Source organism: Peromyscus maniculatus, chromosome 18, assembly GCF_049852395.1.
Source record: "Peromyscus maniculatus bairdii isolate BWxNUB_F1_BW_parent chromosome 18, HU_Pman_BW_mat_3.1, whole genome shotgun sequence".
NCBI classification, from domain to species: Eukaryota; Metazoa; Chordata; class Mammalia; order Rodentia; family Cricetidae; genus Peromyscus; species Peromyscus maniculatus.
Window position 1 is genome coordinate 20,661,997 of NC_134869.1, and position 20,907 is coordinate 20,682,903.

The following is a 20,907-nucleotide window of genomic DNA, read 5'->3' on the forward strand; positions in this document are numbered from 1 at the left end:
GAACAGGGCTGTACACACAGTTCCTTCCTCTCACAGACCCGGCGCACAGCACCAAACCATGCTGTTTCTTTCCAAACCATGGCTTCTAATTCTCCTGGAAAGGCAAAATGAGATTCTCCCCCCAATTACTTAGCCCTTGCAAAGTAAAATGCCTCAGGTGTCTGAACACAGCTGAAGTTGCAAAGGCCATTTTAAGCCAATAGCCTTTAAAAAACAAACAAACAAACGGACTAAAGCAGGCTTCAGAATAATCCCCTGGGCCTCATAGGCTGGCTGAAGGGACAGGTGCAGGGCATGCCTTCCTAGAGGCTGCCCCCCATGGTCTGACTGGCAGCCTGGCACCCCACAAATCAGTAGGCCAAAGCCTGATTTCCCGCCTGCACTTTCCAAATGGCTCCTGTGGCCAAAGGGCTCAGAGTGACCTGGCTCTCCGATGAGGACATGCCTCCCCAGGGACTCGCCAGGTTTCCCTGGAAGCATATCTCAACTGACCTCTGAGCTCCCTCCTTAACCTCGTCTCAGGGTTCACCTTCCTCTCCTCTCTGGAGTTTCCCAACACGGCCTCCCCATCCTGCCCTCCCAATGCCATGCCCTCTCAGTCCAAATTCCCTGCCCATGTTCATGAGCCATTGACCCCTGGCCCCCTAAAGCACCCAACTGTCGATCCAAAGGGCACAGTTGCGACAATCCCGGAGCGGTGTTGAAGTGATCTCTTTGAGGCCTACCTGTAGGCAGCTCGGTGGGGGCTTCCTCCCTGGCTTTCTCCAGCTTCTCTCTTACCCAGGGAAATTCCTGGAGGGAATCAAGGAAGGTATCGAAGGCCTTAGGGCCCCTGGAAGGCAGGATATCCAGCAGCAGCATTGTCTTCCGGAGGCCTGTGGTTTGAGCTTTGATTTCTTGAACATGGTTTTCCGTCAAAACCCCTTCCTGGTAGAGGTACTGAAGAACCAGCCCCTCCACCAGTACCTCTGCGCCCAGCTCCAGACGCAGGGAGCGGAGCACTTGCCTGTCCCTGGCATCCATTTCTCCCTGGAAAGAAACAAAATCCGCACTCAGGTTACAGGGACGCTGGTGGACCCCCTAAAGATAATGTTGCTGCGACATCATTAATAAGCGCCTCCAGGTCACTCAGATCTTCCCATCTTAGCAGAGTGCCAAGTCGCAGTTCCCTATGTGGCTGTTAAGCCAAATCCAGTTCAGTGCAAACACTTCCCAGCATCGTGAAGATCACTCATTAGGAATCCGTCTCTATCTCTGCTTTTCACATGATGGGGTCCCATTTCAATTCCCTGTTCAGTAAGAGATATCACAGAAGACAGATCTGAGACCTTACTTAAAACGCAATCCCTGGGAATTCTAGAACAGCGTTTAATTTTCGCATGCTGGAGGAGAGTGGATTTTAATTTAATATTCATCAGTCAGTCCAGCGCCCACACTGAAGTAAAGGCCCAAATGACCAGGGACATTTATAGACCCTGACCCAGCAATGATGGGAGGGGGCGGGGGGAGGGAATGGAGGGGGAGACCGCAATCCAGAGGTAAGAGTGGGTTTAAGGATCTTTCCTACAGATAAGACCTCCCTCCACAGGACCAGCACCCTCAAGAAAATAAGTGTGTGTGTGTGTGTGTGTGTGTGTGTGTGTGTGTGTGTGTGTGCCTTTTACAATAAGCCTTATAAACACAGTCACAGGAAGGAATGCCTTCCAAGAATTCAGAGCCCGGGTCTCTAGTCCAGTGCGGGACCTTTAGTGAGCGCGGGTGGCTAGTGTGCTGTGGGGTTGGCAATGAGGGGAACCGGGAGGAGGAGAGGAAAGGCTTCCGACACCCGATCCCAGCCTTCCGCACAAGCCTCAGCAAAGCCCTGGGGTGGCAGGTGAGGGGGCGGGGGGCGGGGGGGGGGGGGTGTCCACACTGCGCCGCGTGTTTCCATTTGCAACTTTGAAAACCTCCCGGTCTGTGCAGCCGAACCCCGCGGCTGTGCACACACACGGGAGGAGCCACCAGCGACGATCGGGGACCAGGACCCCGCGGGATGATCCTCACCGGGGGGCACTGCACCCCGGCTCCGCCACCCGAACCCTAGCCTAGCTCGGAGAGCAGAGCAGAGGGAGCCGAGAGAGCCGCGCAGGGGCGGTGTCGCCACGGCGCGGGGATTTCGAGAGAAGATGGATTCCTGTTACTTACGTCTGCGACCACGTACCTTTAAAAAAAATAAATAAATAAAAGACTACAACCGGAATCCAGGCTGTCAGGGAACCTGCACCACAAACACCATCTTTGTTGCAGGCAAAAAGCCCTGGACAGGAAGTACTGTAGCCATCTTTGTGGAGGGCAGGGGAAGGAAGTGTGGTAGCCATCTTTGTTGAGGGCCCAAGAGGTCAGGTTGACGCTTTCTCCGCCATGGTTGCTGTGGGTAAAAGAGACAATCTCGCCTAGACTTTAAAAAAAAAAACAAAAAAAAAAACCAAAAAAAAAAGGTAGTTTAAATAATCTCAGGGATTATCTAAATGAAAGAGTAAATGAATCGTTGAATCTTAACACAAAATCTCCATGAGAGGCTTACACATAATAGGCAGCTTCTAAAGTTACTCCAGCAGCTAAACTCAGGGTTCAATTACCAGTAAAAATCACACATTGCACAAATTAATTTTATAACATGAAGTGACCAATAAACTCACCAATTCGTTTTTAAATTAATTGGATGACAAAAGGATGTATCTGCTATTTTTTTATTGTAATGTAGGGTATGTGTGGCGTGTGTGTACAAACGTGCATGAATATAGATAGGTCTCTGGGCAGGGTCAGAAGAAGGTATCAGATCCCCTGGACCTGGAGTACGGGGAGTTTGAGCTATCTGATGTGGGTGCTGGGAGCCAAGCTCAGGTCTTCTGCAAGAGCAGTGTGTGCTCTTAACAGCTAAGCCATGTCTTGGGCTCCAACTCAAAGAGTTTGTTTTGTTTTGCTTTTCAAGACAGGGTTTCTCTATGCAGTCCTGGGGCTGTCCTGGAACTCTCTATAGACCCGGCTGGCCTCGAACTCAGAGATCTGACTGCTTCTGCCTCTGGAGTGATTAAAAGTGTGCACCATCACACCTGGCTTGCTAAAAACTTTTGACAACAGGAAAGGAATACTTAGCAACACCTCTAGTTCAAGATGAACTCTAAAAACAAATCAATGAAGAGTTCTAAATCTCCCTCTTAGCATTCCAGTCGGGTGTGCAGTTTACAGTGCTAATGGACTCGGGTGTTTCTATGCAGTCACTGGCCATCTTAGAGGCAGTGTTTTTACGTAAGTGGTAGGAATTGTTTTAGCATTTCAAATAGCTGCAGTTTGTAGAATCAGGAAAGTCAATTGCATCATCTAAAATCTCACAGCCAGTACAGAGTCAAACCTAAATTGTAACCAAGTCCTCTGATTTCATGCTCTCTCCAGTACACCATACAATCACATAGAATGGACTCTTGTTCTAGTGGCAGCCAAAATATTTCTAGTGAATCACCCCATTGCCACCTCCTACTCTTGTTATTCTTGAATTACGCAGAGGATTCCTCATTATCTTTCGTTCTAGAATTGTTGTCTTAAAAAGAAAAAGGTGGATACGTGTTAACAACAGTTGCTGTCTTCATCCAAATAAGTAACAGAGATTTTGAATGATTACAAATAGCTGAGAATTCCTGCCTTCTTCGAGAGAAAAGGAGGCATAGTTATTCCAACAACAAGCTGTGACAATTCTCACATGCATAGGAAAAATATATAGCACAATAAATGCTCTTGCTTGTTTTGTTTGTTTTTGTTTGTTTTGAAGTTTAAGACACATTTTGGTGACTTGTAGTGTCTGGACATACTTGAAATTTTCTTGGGACTACAAGGTAAACATTGGTGATGCTGTCCAGGAGGTGGGAAGGCAACTGTAGAATGCATTAGGGTTTGGCACTGTGGAATAATCCTTTTGTACACTGTGAATATATATTACTTCCATTGATAATAAAAAGCTGATGGGCTGATAACTGGGCAGGAAGAGATTGGGCAAGAAAGCCTGAGACAAAGAAAATGCTGGGATGAAGAAGGTCAGAGAGAGAGGAGTGGACCAGCCAGATGGACAATGAGTCGGACACACAAAATGGAGTGGAGGTAAAAGCCACAAGCCTTGGGGCAGCACATACATTGATAGAAATGAGTTAAGTTGTAAAAGCTGGTTAGTAATAAGCCTGAACTAATGGCTGAACATTTATAATTAATATTGAGTCTCCATGTAGGTTATTTGGGAATTGACGGGCAGGACAGTAATTTCTGTCTACAGTTCACAGAAGAGAGGAAAAGAGGGCAGAGCAGCATAAGAATTGAGGCTAATGTTGAAGGGAATGGAATCCTTATTGTATCGAGTCTTTCTCTGTCCCACCAGCCAGCTCCCAAATCATGACACAGAGACTTATTTTAATTATGAAAGCTTAGCCAACAGCTTGGGCTGGTTTCTAACCAGCTCTTATAACCTAAATTAACCCATATCAATTAATTTACGTTTTTTTGTGTGTGGCTCCGATATCTTTACCCTCTACTTCCCATGCTGTTCCTCTGCATCTCCTAGTATTCCCCTTCTTCCCAGCATCCTCTCTGCCTGGAAATCCTGCCTAGCTATTGGCCATTCAGCTTTTTATTTAACCAATCAGAGTGACACATCTACACAGTGTACGAAAAGATTATTCCACAGCACCATAAGGTAAAAAATCTGAGGAACTATCAGTTAGGGATCTGACTTAGATATCTAGGATGATGCCCATCAACATCAAATCCTTCTTCCAGTGGCAAATGTGATATCTGATATCTGATAGGCTCTGCCTGACTAGTGAACCACCATCCAACAACCTAGTGGAGGACCATTACCCAAGTAAGCACACAGTGGTTCTTCTCAGTAGCACATTACAGCTTCACTTATATTAATGACCAAGATCAGTGGCCTCTAAGGAAACAAATTATCAGAATCATCATGGCAGGTGGCTTCTCCACCACCCTGGCCAGTCCCTCTCTGTCAACTTGAATTAGAGGACCGAGCATCTATTACCCAGTGGTAACTAACTGATTTTCAGGAAGAAGTGATATTTTCTTTCCTCCTTCCCTCTCCTATGATTTTTACTTATGTCAAGATATACTCCTTGTGGATTTGAAGAGAGAGACAGAGAGAGAGAGAGAGAGAGAGAGAGAGAGAGAGAGAGAGAGAGAGAGAGAGCATTTTTATGTCTTTCAATTGACTGTTACTTTTGCAATATTCAAAAAACAACAAGTCAAAGAAGTTGGATGTTGTGGAATAATCTTTTTGTACACTGTGAAGATGTGTCACTCTGATTGGTTTAATAAAAAGCTGAATGGCCAATAGCTAGGCAGGATTTCCAGGCAGGGAAGACACTGGGAAGAAGAAGGTGGTGTCACCAGCCAGGCACAGAGAAAGCAGGATGGACAGTACAGAGTAGAGGTAACTGAGCCCCATAAAAGAACATAGATTAAAAAATATGGGTTAATTTAGGTTATCAGAACTAGTTAGGAACAAGCCTAAGCTAAGACTGAGCTTTCATAATTAATAATAAGGCTCCTTGTCATTTTTTGTGAGTGGGTAGCCCAAAGAAAAATCCATTGACAGTTGGATATTTGGGTTCTTCCTGTTTCATAGATGTGGAAATAAAGTCATGGAGAAAAAAAAACAGATTCTTTTTTTAGTACTTCTGAAATCATCACAAAACTAGATCTTGAATGAGGTCACAAAAAAACTGATAAATTACAAACTACAAAAGTACGTACTTTCCCATTACACAATAAAATTCAAAAATTTTAACAGAAGGATAACATTCCATGAGTTTGGAAATTAAGTAGAATAGCTCTAAGCAGGGCATAATGGTGCATGCCTTTAATCCCAGCACTCTCAAGACTGGCAGGCAGACCTCTGTGAGTTCAAGGCCAGATTGGTCTACATAGCAAGGCCAGAGAAGACTATGTAGTGAGACCTTGTCTCAAAAGGATAAGAAGGAGGAGAAGGCGTGTTGTGGGATATTTTGACTACATTCTAACACTCCTGAGACTGCCCAATAAAGTTATACCTTGAATCAGGGGGTAGAGCCAGTGACTAGCTGACCAGAAATGGCCATAGAGAAGCCAGGAATTTGGATAGAGACGACGCACAGGAAGGAAAGGGTGGTGACTAGAGACTAGACTAGACTAAGCTTTCTTTGTTTTGGGACTCAGGAAGAGATATGTCTCTTGTGGTGTCTCTGGCCAAAAAGCAAGGTCAGCTAGTTGCTACTCAGCCTCTGTGAGCTAGAAGTTTTCACTCAGCCCTTGACTTCTGAGTCTTATTGATGGACAGAATGATGAGGACTTGATTTAAACCTACACATCGGGATTGTGAGATGGGGTCTCACTAAGTTGCCTAGGCTGACCCGGAATTTGTGATTCTCCTGGCTTCAGCCTCCCTAGAGCTGAGATTACAGGTGAGTACCACCTTGCCTTGCCCTCCTAAATTCTTGAATGGAAAAGTGACACATTTAACAGAAAAAAAAGCAAGGAGAGAAAGAAAAGAAATGTGGATGGAGGTAGGAAGGGGGACAGAGTGAGAAATTCAACAAGATTTTAGGGTACCTCCTTAAACAAGTAAGGTAAAGCATCACCTGTGGATGCCTGGAAGAGGCGCAGGATAGTCACAGAAGTCTGCTATAACCCTGGCACTCTGTGACATAGGCCAGGAGGATCATGACTTCCAAGCCATCCTGGGCTACATGGAGAGACTTCGTCTCAAAAATAACAACAAAAAGTCAAGTAAGTGTCACCTGCTTTGATGTAATAAGAAGGGCTTCTCACCTCCAAAATATTGCTGCCAACATTTATAACCTTGACCATTTCATTAGAAGATTACATCACACAAACTCAAGTGGCGAAAAATTCTACCGAGTACCTGACAACTTTTTAAGAGTGTCAAGGTCACGAGGGACAAAGAAAAACTAGAAACTGTCACAGACTGAAGAAGACTAACCCAATACAACAATTTAGGGAGGGGAGGAAGGAAAGAAGGGGTATTAGAGGCAGGAAATGAAGTGCCAAGGTGGCAGCGGGAGAGTGTAAAGGGATGGCCAACAGTCATGAAAGAGTGAAGAAGTTCTGTGCCTCAGTTCACACCCTCCGTTAGTTATTTTCTTGACAGATAGCATAGGATCCCATACAGTCTCTGTTCTTCATACCACCCATCCTCAAAAAGATAGAATTTGACAGAGGAAAGTACGCATATCTCTTTCTGTCTCTCTCTTTGTCTCTGTCTCTGTCTCTGTCTGTCTGTCTCTGTCTCTGTTTATCTGTCTCTGTCTTTGTTTCTCTGTGTGTATCTCTCTCTGTGTCTCTGTCTCTCTCTGTGTCTCTGTCTCTCTCTCTCTCTCTCTCTCTCTCTCTCTCTCTCTCTCTCTCTCTCTCTCTCTCTCTCTCAGCAGGCACCACCTTCTACCACTATCATAACCCAGTAGTGCTATGAAACCATAGATGCTTCAGTGACCTAGAGGACCCAGGTTCAATTCCCAGCATCCAACACAGCTCTCTGTAACTCTGGTTCCAGCAGATCTGACACCCTCTTCTGGCCTCTAAGGGCACTAGGTGTGAATGCAGGACACAGACATACATGCAGGTAAAGCACTCATACACATAAAATAAATTTTTAAAAGAAAGGGAAAAGAGCATTTGTGGTTTTATGATAAATCTCATCTCTCAAATGCTATGGATACATATGAGACATGTTGTGCTGGCTAATTTTATGTTGACTTGACACAAGTTAGAGTCATCTGAAAGGAGGGAACCCAACAGAGAAAATGCCTTCATAAGATAGGGCTATAGGCAAAACCTGCAGAGTATTTTCTTAATTAGTGACTGATGGGGGAGGACAGAGCTCATTGTGGGTGATGCCATCCCTGGGTTGGTGGTATTGGATTCTATAAGAAAGGAGGCTGAGCAAGTCATGGGGAGCAAGCCAGTATGCAGTACCCCTCCATGGCCTCTGCATCAGCTCCTGATTCCAGGTTCCTGCCCTGTCTGAGTTCCTATTCTGGCTGAGTTCCTGTCCTGCCTTCCTTCAATGATGGGCTACAACGTGTAAGTGGAAGCCAAATAAACCCTTTCCTCCTCAACTTGCTTTTGGTCATGGTGTTTCATCATAGCAATAGAAACTCTAGCTGAGGCAATATGTACCCAAGTAAAATTTTCTGGAAACTGGTTCAAGCAGGAATTTATCCAATGAGTCTTGATATAAAATATCAGATAAATTAGTGGGTTTTCCCATGCTGCTTTGCATAAGATACTGAAATATTCATCAAGTAACGTTTCTGGTATTAACATATATTGCACAAGAGAATACAGCCTGGGTGCTGGATTTTCTAGGGATGCAGCTAAATGCAGGACTGAAAGATTGACAATCAGATGCCCTTGAGACCCCCGTCAAGTACTAAGTAACAAACAACCTTAGGTTCCCCAAATGGCACATTCATTTTAATAGCTAAATTGTCTACTGAGGATCTACTGGACTGACATCATGTCTCACTCGTTAGAAAGCTTGGACCTCAGTGTGCGTCTTAGTTTCTGTCAATTCGACACAAACCAGTCACAGAGGAGGAGAGAACCTTGATGGAGGAAATGCCTCCATCAGATTGGCCTGTGGGCACGTCTGTGGGGCATGGTCTTGATTGATGACTGATTCAGGAGGGCCCAGCCCACTGCGGGCAGTACCATCCCTAACCTGGTGGTTCTGGGTTGTATGAGAAAAGCCTGATTATATCATGAGGAGCAGAGCAGTGAGAAGCACTCGTTCGTGGTCTCGCCTTCAGCTCCTGCCTCTGGGTTTCTTCCTTGGTTACTCCCAATGATGGGCTATCACTTGGAAGGGTAAGATGAAATAAACTCTTTCCTCCCTAAGTTATTTTTTGGTCAGTTTTTTAAAAAATAATTTATTTATTTTTATTTCATGTGCATTGATGTGTGTCTGTGTAAGGATGCCAGATCCTCTGGACCTGGAGTTACAGACAACTATGAGCTGCCATGTGGGTGCTGGGAATTGAACCCAGGACCTCTGGAAGAGAAAACAGTGTTTTTGACCTCTGAGCCATCTCTCCAGCTCCTTTTGGTCAGTTTTATCGCAGCAACCGAGAAGCTAACTATAAAACTCAAATAGCAGGCATAAAGGAGACTGGGTTATTTTATGAAAATCATTTAGCAGCCAAACTTGAAGATTCTTGTTCAAGTGAAGGGAAACAGAAGCAGGCTGCACTGGCCCCAGGGGAATGAGCCAAGATGTTTTATGTTTCCAATGCACACGAAACTCAGTGGTTGCAGGATATTATTCATTTATATTAGCTGCTCAGGAGTTGAACCCTGACCTATGCATGCTGGTGAAACACTCTACTACCGAGCTACATCTCCCAGTGGTAAGATATTCTTTTAATGAACAACAAAGAACGTATAAACCTGTTTTGAATATAGCCACATATTTGAAAACCATAGAATTTGGTATCATAAATATACAGAAAAAATTTTTACATGCCCACAAAAGTCCCTGAATGTTACTGTTATCAACTAGATCATCACATTGACCACAAAAGAACTTCACCATGAATCCTGCTGAAAATTTCACTCCAAGCAAAATTACATCATCACGGGTCTGCCAGGATGAGTTATCAGTAAATGTACCATGTAGTTGAACAATCTAAGTTTTTATCTTGGGTTATTTAATAAAGTCCATTTAAAACCTAGACAATGACTGCTAACTATAATGATTTTTGTTTTAGCATAATTAATGCTAAGCTGTTCTTTCTGATAACAATCCTCCCAAAAGCTCAGCTACATCTTAATAAAAAGCAAATACAGCCATTAGCCCAGAAAAGGAGGGCTCTCTCTTCCTGCCCTTTGTGCTGATAAGTGGGCATGCATCCAGCCAGTGTGATAGCTAGATTGGGAGTCTACAGTTCTGAACAGAGTGAATACTAATAGTAAAACAAAAATGGTGTTGGATTAATAAGGAAAAGAGGCAAGCCATTAAACGTGCTAACGGCTTCTGTGTGTCTCTTTTCTCCTAGATAGTGGGAATATAAATGCTTGGGCGCATAGAGTACCAGTTGAGTGGAAGTGTGATATGGATTGAAATATTGTTTGTCTCTACCCAAACAAGCCCCCACAGCTAACAGTAGAGAGGGCTCAGCTTCTCTGCAAAGAGAAAAGGCAAGAGGGGTTGTAGGGTATGACCCTCATTGATTTTTCCCTGTGACCTCAGAACACAAAATGCACAACTGTAAAAAGGAACATCCTTGCAACTCTTGGGAGGTTTGCTCATCCCTTCCACTTTGTCGTTTGCTGAGGCAGGGAATTAGTTATGCATTTGTTGTTAAGGTTAATTGTCTGCTTCTGTCCTGTGCTTGTTTGTGGGCAGAGCCAGCTGACAGGCTAGATTGGTCTGGACTTTCTTTTTCTCCACCTGTTCTCAGGCACTCTGCCTGCTCCCTCCAATAGGTTACTCAGCTGTCTGCCAGAGACGCTCAAGGCTTCTCGAGACTAAGGTGGAGGCTGCCTGTTTTCTCCCAAAGCTAGTCTCTTCGGCCACACTGTTTGGTTTAAGTTGGCACAGCCCAGATCCAAGGAGAAGAGAAACAGGTCTCCCTTCTCCATGTGAAGAATGTCAAGGATGCATACCATCATTGATCTACCACAGCCACAGAAGCATCACCTGCCACATGACCAGCATCAGCTAGACATGTTCCTACTGGTTATTTCTCTCATTTATATAACAACCAACTTCAAGGAATATCATGCAGATATACTGCTTTCAATCCAAGCATTAGGGGCTGAAGCAGGAGTATCATGACTTCTAGGGCAACCTGGGCTGCATAATGAGTTCCAGAGAAGTGTAATTGGACTTTCTTTGGAACCACCAGCTCCCCAATAATGACATGAAAACTTCTCATTAATTATGAAAGCTTGGCCTTAGCTTACATTTGTTCCCAACTAGCTCTTAAGACTTAAATTAACCCAATTATATTAATCTACTTTCTGCCCTGCGTCTTATTACCTTTCCTCCATATTGTACATCCAACTTCCTCAGTGTCTCATTGGTGTTCCCCAAGTGCCTAAATTCATTCCCCCGAGTTTCTCTCTCTGCCTGAAAGTCCCACCTAACCTCTTCTGCCTAGTTATTAGCCATTCAGTTTTTTAGTAAACCAATCACAACAATACACCTTCACACAGTATACAAATACCCCTCAATAGAGAGGTCTGGTTTATACAAGGAAGAAGTAACAGAAGGAAGTAGATGAGGAGGAGGAAGAGGAGTGTTGTGGGATATTTGTACACTGTGTGAAGGTGTATGCTGTGATTTTTGTAATAAAAAGCTGAATGGCCAATAGCTAGGCAGGAGGTAGAGGTGGGATTTCTGGGGAGAGAAAGGAAGAGGAGGAGGAATCTAGGTGTGAGGGAGACACCAGGAGACCTGGAGAGGAAACAGAAGGTACAAGATGGAAGAGAGGTAACTGTGGTGATATTTTGTTTGTGTTCTGACAAATAAAGCTAGCCTGGAGATCAGAGGGCAGAGCTAGCCACTGGTTAACCATAGAGGCCAGGCGGTGGTGGCTCACATCGTTAATTCTAGCACTTGGGAGGAGAAAGCAGGAAGATCAGGAGTTCAAGGCCACCCTGGGATAAGATTAATCCAATCTAAGAGAGAAACAGAGCCAGGCGGTAGAAGCTCACACTTTTAATCCTAGCACTAGGGAGGTGGAGACAGTAGGATAAGGTGGGAGGAGACAGGATCTCAGGCCCCTTTCTGTCTGAGGATTTGGTAGAGATAAGAAGTCCAGTCTGGTCTACAGATCCAGGAAAAGCACAAAGCTACACAGAAAAATCCTGTCTCAAAATAAATAAATAAATAAATAAATAAATAAATAAATAAATAAATAAATAAATAAAAAGAAGTCTCTAGTGGCTGGCTCCTTTACCTCTCTAATCTTTCAGCATTTATCCTGATATCTCTGACTCTGAGTTTTTATTATTAAGACCAATTAGAATTCATGCTACAGGTAACGCCACGTGATAGAACATATATTAATATAAATGGATTAATTTAAGTTATAAGACCTAGTTAAGAACAAGCCAATCTATAGGCCGAGCTTTCATAATTAATAAGAAGTCTCTGTGTCATTACTCAGGAGCTGGCTGGCAGGACAGAGAAAGAATTGCTACAGAGGAGAAAAGGAATAAGGACAGAAGGAAGGAAGAAGGAAGGGAGGAATGGAAGAAGGGAGGGTGGAGGGAGGATCCTCTCCAATTTTACACTAGGCAAAATACCATTGTTTATTGTGAACAGTCATTCACAATACCACCCCTGCTGCAAGGCCCAGTGAGTACTGGGTAGATAAATACTATATCTTGTACTTCCTTCTTTACACTGTCTGTAATCAAGTAGAAAGTGCTCAGACAGGGATCCCGTCCCAGCAGAAGGAAGTGAAAGTGACCTTGAGGAGTTCCCTTCATTGCACATGCTGTCTTCTCCAGGTTGACCGTCTGACACACAACTGTAGATTTGTCCACCAGTTCAAAATGGCTTAGCAGCTCAAGAATGGCTCAAATGGGTGTCAAGCTAGACTTAACTCTTTCCTGTCTGTTATGTGTCTCACACAGTGGTTGACTTTGTCTGTGTCTGACTTTTTTTTTTTTTTCTTCACTTCACTGTTGTGGGATATTTGTATACTGTGTGAAGATGTAGTGCTGTGATTTGGTGTAATAAAAAGTTGAAAGGTCAATATCTAGCCAGGAGGTATAGTTGGGACTTCCAGGCAGAGAGAGAGAGAAACTGGGAAGAAGAGTCTTGGTGTGCAGGAGACCCCAGAGGACATGGAACAAGCTAGATGTACAGAAATTGAAAAGAGGTTAAAAAAAATTAAAGCTACGTGGTAGAACATAGATTAATAGAAGCAAATCAATTTAAGTTATAAGAACTAGTTGGACCCAGCATCAGTGGCACACACCTTTAATCCCAGCACTCAGGAGTCAGAGCCAGGCGAATCTCTGTGAGTTCGAGGCCAGCCCGGTCTACAGAGCGAGTTCCAGGACAGACACCAAAGCTACACAGAGAAACCCTGTCTCAAAAAAAACAAAACAAAACAAAAAAGAGAGCTAGTTGGATACAAGCCTAGGCTATAGGCCAAGGTTTCGTAATTAACAATAAGTCTCTGTGTCATTGTTTAGGAGCTGGCTGACAGGACAGAGGAAGATTTGCTACACTTTACATATGTTCCATCCATTGTATCAAACCCAGGATTTCCTTCTTTTTAAGGTGGAATAGTAGCATTCCATTGCATGTATACACACTTTGTTGATCTATTTGTCCATGACTATTGTCCATGGGCTGTTTCCTCACCTTGGCTGCTGTGAATAATAGAATGAACAGAGGAGTGCAGACATCTTCAGGAGGTGATGCTTTCTACTCTCTTGTGTATATACACACACGCTTCTCGATGCTTTGGTCTCTTTCCTGCCCCCACATGAGTAACAAAACACATGATCATGGCATTGCTCTTATGAGTCTTTAAGTTAGAAGGGTTTAGCTCTTTAAAATACCTGAGAAACTAATAGATTAAAATGTCTCACCCTTTCCATGTGCTCTTTAGGGCAAATAAGAAGAAGTTCCTAGGTGTTTTGTGTCCCCACAGGTTACCCAGAATGGCTCACAAAAATTATGTAAGACGGGCATTGTGTCCTTTGTCAGGCAAGATGAGAGACCTACCTGGACTCATGACTAGTCACCTGCAGAGCTGGACTCAAACCTACTCTTACTGCATAGCCCCTGCTCATCTCATATGAAGTATATTACCTCGTATACATGCATGTACATGTTTCCCTTCAGCCACTGAAGATTCAAGTGAGCCGAGGGCTTTAGGATACTGTGGTAGTTTGAATAAAAATGGCCCCATAGGCTTATGGGGAGTGGCACTATTGGGAGGTGTGGCTTTATTGGAGAAATGTCACTGGAGATGGGCTTTGAGGTCTCAGAAGCTTAAGCCAGGCTTAGTGGCTCAGCCTCTTCCTGCTGCCTGCAGATCGAGATGTAGAACTCTCAGCTCCTTCTCCAGCACCGTGTCTGCTTGTTCGCCGCCATGTTTCCTGCCCTGACAACAATGGACTAAGCCTCTGAACTGTAAGCCAGCCCCAACTAGATGTTTTCCTTTGTAAAAGTCGCCATGGTCATGATGTCTCTTCACAGCAGTAGCTAACAAAGACAGATCCTTACATGGCTAACATCTATTGAAGTCTTCATACTTAACAGCTGTAGCTTACCCTCACTTCTCACAACTACTGTAAGAGAGATTCTGCTCTCGGCTCATTTTACAACTAAGGCAGATTAGATAGTTTTTAAGTGGTGTAGTCCAAAGACCTGCAAACCAGGAGCTGTGATATCTACAGACAGGAAAATGGAGGGTCCAGCTAGGAGGACGGAATTCACTCCCGCTCCATCTTTCTCTTATATCCCTGTTCTCCAGGGCTGAATGGTGCTCACCCTAGGGCTGAAGCCCATCCTCTTTATTGAGTCTACTGATTTCAAATGCTAATCTCTTCCAGGACCACCCTCACAGGTACACCTTGAAATAACACATTACCAGCTACCTGAGCATCCCTTAGCCCAGTCAACCCAGCACGTCATAACTGTCCAGACAACCACCCCACTGCTTACCGACAACTTTTCTTAAGCACAACAGATGTAAAAGTCAGAAGCTATCACTCACATTATTCATGGGGCCCAATGCAATGTGAAGTAGAGGCCCTTGTTAGGTCTCAAACCTGGGACCAATGGTTAACTGAAGTGCTTATTTAACATATCAAAGCAGACCTGGCTAGCATACCCTGTACCCTACCCTAAACTTCTCCAGCCCAGGACTGAGCTGCCCTCCCCCCAACTGCCCTTCCTATATAACCCAGCCATTTTGGTTACCCAGCCTCTTTTGTCTACCTGTGGTAGTTTGACAGAAAATGGCCCCCAAAGGGAGTGGCACTATTAGGAGGTGTGGTCTTCTTGGAGAAAGTGTGTCACTGTGGAAGCAGGCTTTAAGGTCTCCTATATGCTTAAGCCATGCCCAGTGAGTCAGTCTACTTCCTGTTGCCTACATAATAACATGTAGCAGCCCCTTCTCCAGCATCTTGTCTGCCTGCGCACTGCCATGAAACACGACCCTAATTAGTCTTATTAAATAAAAACCCGGACTCAGCTATCAGGGTGAAAGCTGAAAGATCGGAGAAGCAGAGCAGCCAGCCATCAGAAACTTCCAGTGCTCAGACTGAATGTGGGGATCCTGTCTCTACGAATCCTCAGACTGAATGGAGGGTGAGATCCTGTCTCCACCCCCTTTATATTCCTGTCTCCACTTCCAGTGTGCTAGGATCAAAGATATGATCCTCCCAAGTGCTGAGATTAAAGGTGTGAGCCACCACTGCCTGGCCTCTATGGTTAACTAGTGGCTGGCTCCACCCTCTGATCTCCAGGCAAGCTTTATTTGTAAGATGACAAACAAAATATCATACAATACCGCCATGTTCCCCGCCATGATGATAATGGACTAAACCTCTGAAACTGTAAACTACCACCTCAATTAAATGTTGATGTGGCCACGGTGTCTCTTCATAGCAACAGAAACCCTAACCAAGACACTACCCTTTACTCTCCTGGCTCTCCCCTGTCTCCTTCCCCCTCTTCCTACGTGGCCCTGGCTCAGGGTCACGTTCACTCTGGACTCTCCCAGATGTCTCTGCCTCTGGCTATGCTCTCCCTTTTATCTTCAATAAACTTTCTCCTCCACCACACCTAGGAGCAGTCATGCCTTTTTTTTTTCCATTTCTTCTTTTTTTTTCTATTCAGTCCTTTTATTAAAAAAGCATGAAAAAGTATACATAAACATGTTAAAATAGGAAAGTCGTTCTCTTTAAAATATGCTGAAGTTGTAACCCAGGGGTAGAGCACATATTTAGCAGACATGAGGCCCCAGGGTTCAATCCGAAGTACTTCAAAAGAAAATTTTTAGCATACATCTTACCATTCTTCTCTAGATTCTGCAGTAGTCTTTTGTAAATACCAATATAAATCATGGCCCACAACTCAGGCAGAAGTCCCGTGCTTGACCAGAGAGGATAAGCTAGCTTCCAGAACTCCAGATTGGTCCCTAGCCCAGTGGTCATCAGGAAGGCTTCCTCCAGCAGCTGATGGTAGCAGATGCAGAGACCCACACCTAAACATTAGCCAGAGCTTGAGGAGCTGTGTGGAAGACAGGGAGGAAGGATTGTAGAAGCCCGAGGGATCGAGGACGCCATGGGAACATGGTCCACAGAATCAACTGAGCTCATAAGGGCTCACAGAGACTGAAACAGCAATCCCAGAGCCTGTATGGGTATGTGCAAGGTCCTCTACATACCTACTGTGGTTGTTAAGCTTGGGGTGTCTGTGGGATTCCTAACAGTGGGAGCTGGAGTATCTCTGACTCTTTTGCCTGCTCTTGGGACCCTTTTCCTCCTACTGGGTTGCCTCATCCAGCCTTGATACAAGGGTATGTGCCTGGTCTTAGTGTAACTTGTTATGCCCTGTTCAGTTGATATCCCTGGGGGCCCTGTTCTTTTCTGAAGGAAACTGAGGAACAGTGGATCTGGGGGAGAAGGGAGGAGGTACTGGGAGGAGGGGAGGGAGGGGAGGTTGCAGTCAGGATGTATCGTATGGGAGGAGAATAAATAGAAAGCAAAAACAACATAAGAACATGCAAATGATGCGTGGAATCACATAAATCGCAGTTACCATTCTCTAGGTTGTATTTGTGTACGTCACAGGTTCTTACAAGCATGGAAATGCTGTGCAAAACAAAACCTAACAGGGGCTAGGGGAGGAGGGCTCACTTGCGGAAAGCACTCTGCTATACAAATGTGAGACCCCGAGTTCGAATCCCAAGAACCAAAGTGAGCACCGGTAATCCCAGCACACCCATGGAGAGATGGGAAGCAGACGGGAGAGGTCCTGGAAGCTCATGGGCCAGTCGGCCTTATTAAACAGAAAAACAAGAGACCCCATCCCAAAGGAGGTGGAAATTGAAGACTAGCAACCTGAGTTTATGAGATGACTGCCACAAGGTGCACCCACATACACATTGTACAAATACTCCTTGGAAATGGTGTGACATGGCCATGATGGAGTTCTGGCCCTCCTGTCTCCTGGACCTGTGAAGATAATCAGCTGTGTTTACCTGAGCCCCGCCTTGTGTCTCCTGCTATGACCCACCTCATAAAAGAACACAAAACACCCCCTAACCTCAAGCCTGGTAGTGTGAGGAAGCTTTCCTCTCCCAAGTCTTATCTTTTTCTGTGAAAAAGAAAAACACTTATCTTCTGTTTTCCTAAGTGATACTAGACCTTGGGGCATTGTGTAAGGGCGTCTGGGGTGATAACACACACGGTTACCCTGGGAAGTCTTTACAACAGGACAGGAGATAAAATTCAAGGAAAAGTTTCATCAGAAGCGGCCCAAAGTGTTCTGAATGCAATCAAGGAGAAAGATAGCCGGGTCAGAAATGTAAACCAGTGCGAATCAGGAGGGCGGAAGTGATTCGGCTGTTGTAAAAGCAGGAGGGTGTTTTTGTGGGTCAGCCTCCTTCCAGACAGATCATGCATCACTCCACAGGCCCATTGTTCAAAGACAATATAAAAAGAAATCTCTCTTCCTTTACCTGTGTCCCAGGGGACTTCCTGTTGGCCGATATTCACAAAGGTCCCTAAGCCTGAACCAAAGCTTAGTTAGCTCTGTCCCCTGAGGACCACACCACCTGGAATTCAGCCCTTCATTTATGAATAATGCAAAGAGCTGGGGGAAGAGGCAGCGCAGTGGGAGGATCTTGATCTAGCTACCCTCTAAATGCTCTCCTTCATTTCACCCGGTCCTGGATTTGTTTACTTGCAAGTTAATTAACCTGTATAACTTTCTGTCCTCTCCTGGAAATGAAGAAGAGGTTCTTTTATGACTATTGGAAGAGACGGTGCATTTGAAGCACCTACTGTATGGGAGGCACTTGATAAACACAGGCTCTTTTCCTTCACCTTCCCCGGTCTGTCTCGGAATTCTTCAAGGGTTTTTCCTTGAATGCTTCATCAGTTAGCAGCTAATTGCATATTGTCCTGTACAGTTTGTTTCTTTTGTCCCCAGCTTAATCTTTCCCAGACATCATAGAGTTTACAGAGGAGACATTGTATCTTATGGCTTTACTGCATACAAAGCTGAGTTTACAGAGGAGACATTGTATCTTATGGCTTTACTGCATACAAAGCTTGCCCAAAGACCCTGTGAAATGTCTTCTGTATCTTCCTTTGCCCAGCCCACAACTCTGTATCTGTATTAGCCGATGGATGGATGATTCTTTGTCTCAAAGGCAAATCTGTCCCCAATTACTTCAATGAGTGAGGATACAATTTTCACTTTGCAAAAAAAAAAAAAAAAAAAAAAAAAAAGGAGGACAGTATATTGGCAACAACCTAAAAAGAAAGCTTGTCACCTTGAGGATTTTTGGATTGCTAGATTAAATATGGAACGAATATCAATCCTTTTTCATGGGAGTACTGTGGGAACATTTAGAAGTACCTTTGGGTATACTGGTTCTTGGGAAACACAAAACCTGTAATGGTATGGTAGAGTCCATTGCTAAGCAACAGAATCCGGTCTCGACTGTACAGGAACAAAAATTCTTTGTTCGGTATGATGAAGAATCATTCCGTGGAAACTGCTTAATAGAATCTTACCTGCAGCATAACGTGTTAGCCAAAGCACCAGTCAGTGGTTGTTAACTAATTATTATGGGAGTCTGGTAGTAGCTCGTAGCTTTGTTTACTCCGTCTTTCGTTATTCTTTCCCCCTTTTTTCTTTTTTGGTGTGCATGCGTGTATGAGTGTGTGTGCCTGTGTGTGTGTTTGTGACAGAATGTGTACAAGGGTGTGCATGTGTCTGTGTGTGTATGTCTGTGTGGTATATTTATGTGTGATCTATGTGAAGGTGTGTGTGTGTGTGTGTGTGTGTGTGTGTGTGTGTGTGTGTGTGTGTGTAGATGCCTATGAACAGCAGACACAGAGGGCAGAGGAGGGGAAAGGCCACCGACCTCTATCACTCTTCACCTTGTTTCTTTGAAGCCATATCTCTAGCTTAACCTTGAGCTCCTGTTTTTCAGCTACACTTACAGCCAGCACGTCTCATTGTTCCTCTTATCTTGTCCCAGTCAATGCTGAAGTTCCGGGGAGAGCTCAGGGCCACGCCCAGCTTTTCTAAAGATGCTGGAATCTGAACTGGGGTCCTTGTATTTGAGCAGGAAGAGCTCTTCAGGGGCAAGCTATCTCTCCACCCTTCAGTTTTGGCTTCTCGAAACAAGGTCTCACGTTGTAACCTCGGCTGTCTTCAAATTTGCTATGTAGCCAAAGATGACCTTGAACTCCTGATCCTTGCGGCCTGCACTCCACCCCCACCCCATATGCTGGGATTAGAGACAGGAGCCACTATGCCCAGCTCATAGCTTTGTTTTCTATATGCCTGTGTATAATAAATATTACATATATTAATACTTATTTAAAACAAACTCTCAGGGGCTGGAGACATGATGAAAAAGCTAAAAGCACCAGATGCTCTTTCAGGGGTCCTGGGTGCAATTCCCAGCACCCACATGGTAGTTCACAACCATCTGTAACTCCAGTTCCAAAGGATCTGACACTATCTCCTGGTTTCTGCCAGCACCAGGTGCATTTATGTTACACACACACACACACACACACACACACACACACACACACACACACACGCAGGCAAAGCACCCATATACATCCAAATAACGAACTAACTAGAAATTGAAAAGTAAGAAGAAAAGAGCCTCTCTCGTCCCAAGTGGTTACCTTTGAGAGAAGGTGCTAGCAAAACACCCAACAAAACAAGTCAGGGAAGGGAGAGTTTATTGTGGCCCACGGTTTGAGCGCACAGTCCACCATGGTGAGGAGGGCATGCCGCAGGAGCTTGAGGCAGATCGTCAGGAAGCAGAGAGCTATGAATACTGCTAGTCAGTTCCCATTCTCCATTTTGGTCGGTCTGGGATCCCAGCCTGTGAATTGGTGCTGCTCACATTTAGGGTGGGAGGTCTTCCTACCTGAGCTAACATGATTTAGCAACTCTCTCACAGACACATCCAAACATATATTTCGATCGCAGTGCTAACCCCTGTCAAGCTGACAGTCAACGTTAATTATCACAGTCGATAACTAAACAAAAGCGCGTTCTAATCTCCAGGCCAGTTTCTTCTTCCCGGGAGAATCTAACCAGGAGATAATGAGGAGCCTGGGAAACGTAGAGATCTTCAAAGGGCCGCCTCACAGCGAGCTCTCGTACACAGCGCCTGACCCTTGTGGAGACGAGATACTGCAGTCACCCTGCTGAAGGGATGATGAAGCCTGGGATGGGAGGTTATGACGAGATAGGAGCATCATTTGTGAAGCGCAGACACACCCAATCCTCCCCACCTAATGAGAAACCATCGCCCTTCTAAATTCGCTGGCAATTTCCCTGATGTGTTCCTCTAATAACATGTTCATCTCTGTATATTACTGCTACCGTCTCTCTTACAGGAGCTCCCGAGGGAAGTTGCTCTCTGATTCATCCTCATATGAGATAAAGTGATTCTCTGAAAAGCTTGTCAGACTATAAAATGTTATAAGTATAAACCGAATTCCATCAGCATTTCACATCTATCTGAAGTGTGTTGAATATGGCAATAGATGTCTATAGGGGACCACAACCCAGTTGCATCTTAATGGTTTTTTTTTTTTTTTTTTTTTTTTTTTTTTTTTTTTTAGTTTTCT

At 44.6% G+C, this 20,907-nt stretch overlaps 1 protein-coding gene across 6 annotated transcripts in view; it reads right to left on the reverse strand.

The window, feature by feature from the left end:
* Positions 1 to 20,907, reverse strand: part of Cradd (CARD and death domain containing adaptor protein) — a 196,740-nt gene that overhangs the window by 167,615 nt on the left and 8,218 nt on the right. For 2 of the 6 annotated variants that reach the window (XM_076554661.1, XM_076554658.1), the window contains exons 4-5: positions 2,201 to 2,407; positions 726 to 1,029 (exon numbers count right to left, since the gene is read on the reverse strand). In XM_076554661.1, the coding sequence (XP_076410776.1) occupies positions 726 to 1,023 (298 nt within the window). In that variant the 5' untranslated portion in view covers positions 1,024 to 1,029; positions 2,201 to 2,407. Of the gene's footprint in view, positions 1 to 725; positions 1,030 to 1,333; positions 1,555 to 2,043; positions 2,153 to 2,184; positions 2,425 to 20,907 lie in introns of those variants that run through there. The other 4 variants (XM_076554659.1, XM_042263466.2, XM_042263470.2 and 1 more) reach the window with 4 other exon arrangements.